General features: G+C 42.8%; 1 protein-coding gene across 1 annotated transcript; it reads right to left on the bottom strand.

Moving 5' to 3' along the window:
* Positions 1 to 3: 3 nt before the first annotated feature.
* LOC111787184 (early nodulin-like protein 1) lies at positions 4 to 562 on the bottom strand (the record flags this gene model as incomplete). Its single annotated transcript, XM_023667284.1, has 2 exons — positions 4 to 467; positions 556 to 562. Coding segments are annotated over 2 exons (417 nt in total), but the record flags the coding sequence as incomplete, so codon positions are not given.
* Positions 563 to 568: the final 6 nt, after the last annotated feature.

Raw genomic sequence — 568 nt, 5'->3', positions numbered from 1 at the left:
ATGTTAAAAGGAAAAAATAATGCAAACCCATTATACAAACCCTAAATTATTATGTAATTACAAAAGAATCATGGAAGTTGCAACCATTCCAGTTAAGCCCAAAAAGAAGCTGATGATTGATGTAGAAGATGATGCTGCATTGGAAGGAGGCCCCTCGGCGGTTGGCGACGGGGTTGGGTTCATCTGGGCCGGAGCTTCGGGCGGAGGAGATTGTGGTTCCTCGACCGGAGCGGGTGGCGGAGAAGAGTATTGCTTGGTTCTATCAGCCAATACAACCACCACCAATTTCTCATTCTTGAGGCAATTGTCTTTGATACCACTTATGAAGTAGTGAGGGCCAGATTTTTCAAACTTGATGATGGTGTGGCCATCTGAAAAGTGCTTTATGGGCGATTCTGTATGACAGTTATTGTAGTCATCTTGGTTCACTAACAGCACCGAGTCTTGCCCACTTTGGTAGTTGAACACTGCACCATTAATAACATATAAGTTCCACGTGAACGAGAGCTTATGTTCAAAGTGGACAATATCAAACCATTGTTTAATTAACATTACCTATGGAATCACC

This window comes from Cucurbita pepo, unplaced genomic scaffold (assembly GCF_002806865.2).
Source record: "Cucurbita pepo subsp. pepo cultivar mu-cu-16 unplaced genomic scaffold, ASM280686v2 Cp4.1_scaffold006727, whole genome shotgun sequence".
Lineage (NCBI taxonomy): Eukaryota > Viridiplantae > Streptophyta > Magnoliopsida > Cucurbitales > Cucurbitaceae > Cucurbita > Cucurbita pepo.
The sequence above is the reverse complement of the archived record's forward strand: the minus strand, read 5'-3'. Positions and strand labels throughout refer to the sequence as shown.